Below are 5,886 nucleotides of genomic sequence, written 5' to 3' on the forward strand. Positions count from 1 at the left end.
GGCAGCGGCGGTGACCTCTAAACAGGCAGATTAGTCTAATCTGCCTGTTTAGAGGCAGCTGCCTGATTGTGACTGGCCCGGATCGGGTACTGAGGCGATCCGGGTCGGTCGGATCTATTTCTGTTGGTGGTCCCTGAACCTGGGCTCGTGTGCCAGCAGAGAGGGCCCCACGTGCCCTCCCTGGCAATATCTGCCAGCAAATAGGGTTAAGTATGGTAAAACGTAACCTCCTCATCCCCCCTCACATTCTGGAGGAAGATTCATTTTAGAGAAATATTAGAATAGAGCATAATAGGCAAGCAGCATTTCTTTCATTTTTTTCTTTTACATTATGCTATTTATAGGAGAACCGGTAACAAACATAAAATAGGTATAATCCCAATATGGCTGCAAAAGTGGAAATACACTTTAAAGCTGCACAGCACAAGGCTCATCCAAGAAAACTGCAGTGATAATTACACCGTGATTCCAATTTTCTGTGGCATAACATTGTCCATGGAGCCATTTTCCATCCAATAAACTTGTGTACTAAACAAAAGGTGATAGAAAGTCTGCAGTGCACACAACTTTGTAGTATGTAAGCAAAGGAATAAAATCAGTAGTTTAATGATTTCCAAATCGCTATTTGTTGTCCAACAAGCACAGGTTGCCGGATATTAAATGCAGATACTGGCAGCAACATAAATTAGGGTTCCAGAAAAGACATTGGACTGTACACATCAAAAACTACACTACATTCTATACCTTAAATCCACATGTTTGATATGAGGAAGCCGTCTCAGGGTCTTGAGCTGTAACACTTGCAGAGAATTCCCAGACATGCAAAGTTTGTCCATGGCTTGAATTTTCTCCAGTACCTCAGGGACTTCGGTGAATTCATTGAAGGACAGGCCCAGATAGCTGAGCAGGCTCATTTTCCCCAGTTCTGAAGGCAGTGTTTGGAGGAAGTTGCCATCCAGAAGGAATGTCTGCAAGCTATCATATGTAAAAATACATATTACTATAAAGAAAAGGAAAACTATGATAAAAAAATCTTTCTATTCCAATCTGATCAATATCTCCAGCACTTGGGCAAAGTAAAGTGGCAAAACAGCAAACTCTAAAACGGTTACAAAACCTATCAAACATTCTAATTGGCTTCCATGAAATATAATGCACTTTAGCATAACTACAAAGGCACTACTACAGTCTTTACAGTGGAACTCAGGCTAAAATGTATTTTTCATTTTGAAGAGAGGAAGTGTCTGTTGCAGTTGGGAAGATTTCACCTTGCGTTTGTGTCCCAATGACCACAATCCTATTCAAAGGAATACACAGACTAAAGAAAGATCCAGATAACTATCCAAAAGTGCTCTCATGCCATTCGCGATAAAACATCTTAGCTTAACTTCCACTTCAAACCAAAATTCTAAAGTGCATAAAATAAACTTACCACTTAACACTCCAGTGACATAAAATGTATACAATAAACCTGCTTTCAAATGCAGTTTAACCCCTCCGTGATGGGAGACGTACAGTGTACGTCCCGGCACTTTGTGCCTATATGACTGGCCACGTACACTGTACGTGACGAGTTATATCAGGCTTTGTAATGCTGGTAACAGCTGATTCTCAGCAGTTACCAGTCATTAATGAACGCCTCAGTATTGAGGCATTCATTAATGAAATTAAGCTTTTTGTAAAAGCTTCTTACTTTCATTAATGAAAGAATGAAGCCTTACATGCAAATACAGGACCGCAGTGACTCACCGCTTTGCTATTTGTTTTGACAGCTTGAGAGCCCGACGTTTAGATACATTTCACTCAAAAGATACAATGTATATCTTTTGAGTGAAATGTATCAGTTCTGATAGTCTAGGCATGATCAAAGAGCTTTTAGGGAGATCTGAATCTGACTAAAGTCAGGATCAGTCTCTAAGGTTATTATTAGCTGTTCCTAAGTTTGGAGCAGCCTAATAGCCAAATTTTTTTTTTTTTTTTAAAGTTAATTTATCAAGCAGTCATAGTGACTGCTTTATATAAACTGACAAGAAAAAAAAAAGTATTTTTTTTTTACAAAGTGTAAAAAAATTTAAAGTGTAAAACAAAATTAGGAAAATAAAAATTATATATAAATATATTTGTATACTATAATATAAAAAATTCTAAAAAAAAATAATAATCAAAACTTGAAAAAAAGTGTTTCCATCTAGTTTTTTTCCTCATTTTTTTATTTTATTCAAACTAAGTGAGGGGTTAGGTACACATATGTGATATAATTATATAGCCCTATCTGTCCTCTAAAAAACAATACATAATATGTGTGGGTACATTAACTAAGAAAGTATATTACTGCTGTGGAAGAATCACACAGCAAAAATGTAAAAAGTGTGTCAGTCATTTATGAACAGAAACTGAAAACTAGCTCAGTCATGAAGGGGTTAAAGGAACACAATTATGTCTTAAGCACTAATCTACAAGAAACACAACGAAGGCTCACTGCTGATACATACTTCTGCATGTCTCCAACTCCAGGGGGTATCGCACGAAGAGCATTGCACGAAAGGTTTAGCTCCATCAATGTAGGGATACCGCAGACTGCAAGCGGAAACTCTCCTAAATTATTATTGGACAGGTTGAGGCTCTTCAACTTTGTGAATCTGGAAGAAAGTAGTAGAGTAAAAACCATAATGATAATTATAGGAAACTTTGTTTAAATTACTAACCCAGCTGAAGTCCTTGTGGGTAAGGGTTAGAACCTCTGATAGATTTTCATTGTATGTCTCCGCTAGGGAAATTTAACCTCACTTCCAATTACAGAAATTACTGCTACAGGAAGCTAGGGGAAATGTCTCCGAAGGGGACAGAGAGCAATAAGTACCCAGCAGATGTTCTAACCTTTCCATCCTCAAACTATTAAAAAGTTACACTAGAATAAAAATTCTAATACAAAGATTACTTTGACATTGGTTCAAGATTAGCTACAGTCCCCCAAGCCAGCGGATATAATACAACGTTTAAGCTTGAGAAAGGTGGCCCTTTTACAAAGAAACACTAGGTATGTCAAGAAAATACCAACATGTTCTAATTAGAAAAGATGGCGGCAGTACTGCAACAAAGATACAGCTATGATAGCCAAAACCTTTTGTGTGTGTAGAATTGAGGTATAGAGTAGAGAAGGTTTAAAGACTTGGGGTTGTCACTGCCATCTGGCACCCTGTCAAAGATTTCACCCCAGTTGCTTTTCTGGTGACACTTTCACTAGACAATTGAGGGAAACATTTCAACAGACAAAAATAAAAAGGTTTACTCTAAGGCAGGGGGGCCCCTTTAGGTAGATTGCGATGTACCAGTAGATCGCAAAGCGCACACTGGTAGATCGCAATCGGCGGTGCTGTCCACCCGCGGTGCTCGTACGGCTGCATGTGTCAGATGCCGCAGACGGGAAGGAGAGAGGAGACTTGGGAAGCTGCTGCAGTGGAGGTAAGAAAAGACAGACAGCAGAGAGAGAAAGAGAAGAGACAGCAGAGAGAGAAAGAGAAGAGACAGCAGAGAGAGAGGAGAGAAGAAATACAGCAGAGAGAGAGGAGAGAGACAGGAGAGAAAGTGAGAGAAGACAGCAGAGAGAGAGAAGAAGACAGCAGAGAGAGAGAAGAGAGACAGCAGAGAAAGTGAGAGAGAGGGAGAGGGAGAGGGAGAGAGGGAGAGAGGGAGACAGCAGAGAAAGTGAGAGAAGAGAGAGAGAGAGAGAGCGAGAGAGAGAGCGAGAGCGAGAGAAGAAATACAGCAGAGAGAGAGGAGAGAGACAGCAGAGAGAGGAGAGAGACAGCAGAGAAAGTGAGAGAAGGAGACAGCAGAGACAGCAGAGACAGCAGAGAGAGAGAGAGAGAGAGAGAGAGAGAGAGAGAGAGATAGAGAAGGGAGGAGGGAGACAGCAAGCGGTGCATTGAAGTCAATGGCACCACAGCCACGTCCCCTGCCCTCAGTGTGATCTGCAGCATTTTTGCAGATAGCGCTGGACCGGAAAACACAGGCACTAATGTGCCTGCATTCCGGGTGCGGGCGATTGCACTGGGGGCGTGGCTGCTGTGCTATTGACTTCAATGCACTGCCACGCCCCCTCCCGCCCCTGAATGCAGGTGTTTTTCCGTTGGTAGATCTCATTGAGCTCGTCACTTGAAAAGTAGATCTCCAGACGAAAAATTGTGGGCGCCCCTGCTCTAAGGGCTAGGGGTATGCTTGTAACAAATTTACTACATTGACCCTGTTGATTGCTAGGGCGCATACGTCTCTTTTTGAGCCATGTAGAGTCCCCCATTGTTAGGATGCAGACAGCTCCTGCCAGGCCACTTTGTGTCCATTGCCATGGTGCAGGCAACAAGAATTTAGTACATTTGTATTGCATGCATGTAAACATTAGCACAAAAATTTACATGCACACAGCGTAAACTATGGTTCCTTACGCAAGAATGTGGATGCAGATTTTTATAATGCAGCTTTCGATTACATAGCTTTATGAAGATTTGTGCATACACCCATATAAATAACGCATCTAGAGTATTGTACATCCATGTGCATGAGTCCTAAAGCTCATCTCTGGGCAAAGCGTAGGCAGTGACATGGACACCTGAAGAAGGACTCTGCCTCATGTGCACAGAAGGAGGAAGAAGACTTGGAACCATTACATTACCACAAATTTGGCTGAGTAAAGGGGGCATTTAGGTAGGGTGCTTCCTTATTGATTTTACAGGAAAAAGCAAATCAATCCAAAATTAACTTTGTAAAAAAAAAGAAAAAAGTGTATAAAGTAGCTACTCTGACCACGAAACTATTCATATACGGAAGCGGATCACTGTGGCCCAGTGATGTTTTACTTATGTGCGAACACATAACTAAAAGACACTTTCTGAAGTGAATGTCGGAATTTCAACAGAATCCAAAAGGAATTGAATAAAAAGACCGCGGATGAGTCTGCCTAATGTGGATGTGTAGCCAGCTCATTTGCTGTTGCCTAACAACTATAAGGATGAGTGTAGAGAAGAGGATAAGATGGAAGGCGGTGCCTGGAAGCCACATGAGTACAATGAAGAGGCAAATGAATGGAAGGCTAAATAGGAATGAAAAGGATCTTTGTTACTCTGAGATAGATGGAAGGAAGCAGGCTTTCAAAGAACAAGTTCATTCCACACTGCTCTTGATTTACTTTACTAAATCTCAACTGCGAGCTGATTATTACAAAGGCTTAGTGTTACGCACAATGCAGTAGGAAAAGGTTTGGGAATATTTATCACCTAAAGAACACAAAATGATAAAGATTTTCCTTACAGGTATTCACCATTCACACTAGACTTCCGGTTATTGAAAACATCCCTAAAAGATGTTGTTTTTGCAGTAACTGGACTGTCTGTTTCAATGATTACCGACTTTAGCTCTCACAACTTTATATCTCTTATGAACCAGAGCAACTTTTACACTTCTGCTTTGAGCCCATCGATTTGGCAATATGTTTGTCATTAATTTATGATCCTGAAGTACTTTTTTTTTTTTTAGTTTAGTACATGAATTTTAATTGGATTTTTTCCTTCTCGTGATTTCAAACAAAACTGAAGATAAAAGGCTAGCAAAAAAATTGGGTAGACGTTTCCCAGGGCAACTGAACAAAAGATGTCCATCCTCCTAGGATACTATCAAAACAGAGGAATGCTGGGTAAAGGAAGGGTTGTCCTACAATATTTTGTTTGCCAATGTCCAGTTCTCCTGCCGGTGGCAGTATAACCCGACTATCAGACTTTCTGTGTCCCTCCATGGACGAGAAAGAAACAAAATTTAAATGACTGATTCACAGTTGTTTGAACTTCATTCTCCACCCATATCTTATGAATATTAAAAAAAAAAATATATAGGAAT

General features: G+C 40.5%; 1 protein-coding gene across 1 annotated transcript in view; it reads right to left on the reverse strand.

Moving 5' to 3' along the window:
- Positions 1-5,886, reverse strand: part of PHLPP1 (PH domain and leucine rich repeat protein phosphatase 1) — a 127,170-nt gene that overhangs the window by 37,054 nt on the left and 84,230 nt on the right. The window contains exons 6-7 of the mRNA XM_018564661.1: positions 2,497-2,639; positions 745-979 (exon numbers count right to left, since the gene is read on the reverse strand). Coding sequence (XP_018420163.1) covers positions 745-979; positions 2,497-2,639 — 378 coding nt within the window. The remainder of the gene's footprint in view (positions 1-744; positions 980-2,496; positions 2,640-5,886) is intronic.

Source organism: Nanorana parkeri, unplaced genomic scaffold, assembly GCF_000935625.1.
Source record: "Nanorana parkeri isolate BGI_ZX_2015 unplaced genomic scaffold, ASM93562v1 scaffold771, whole genome shotgun sequence".
In the NCBI taxonomy this organism is placed as follows: domain Eukaryota; kingdom Metazoa; phylum Chordata; class Amphibia; order Anura; family Dicroglossidae; genus Nanorana; species Nanorana parkeri.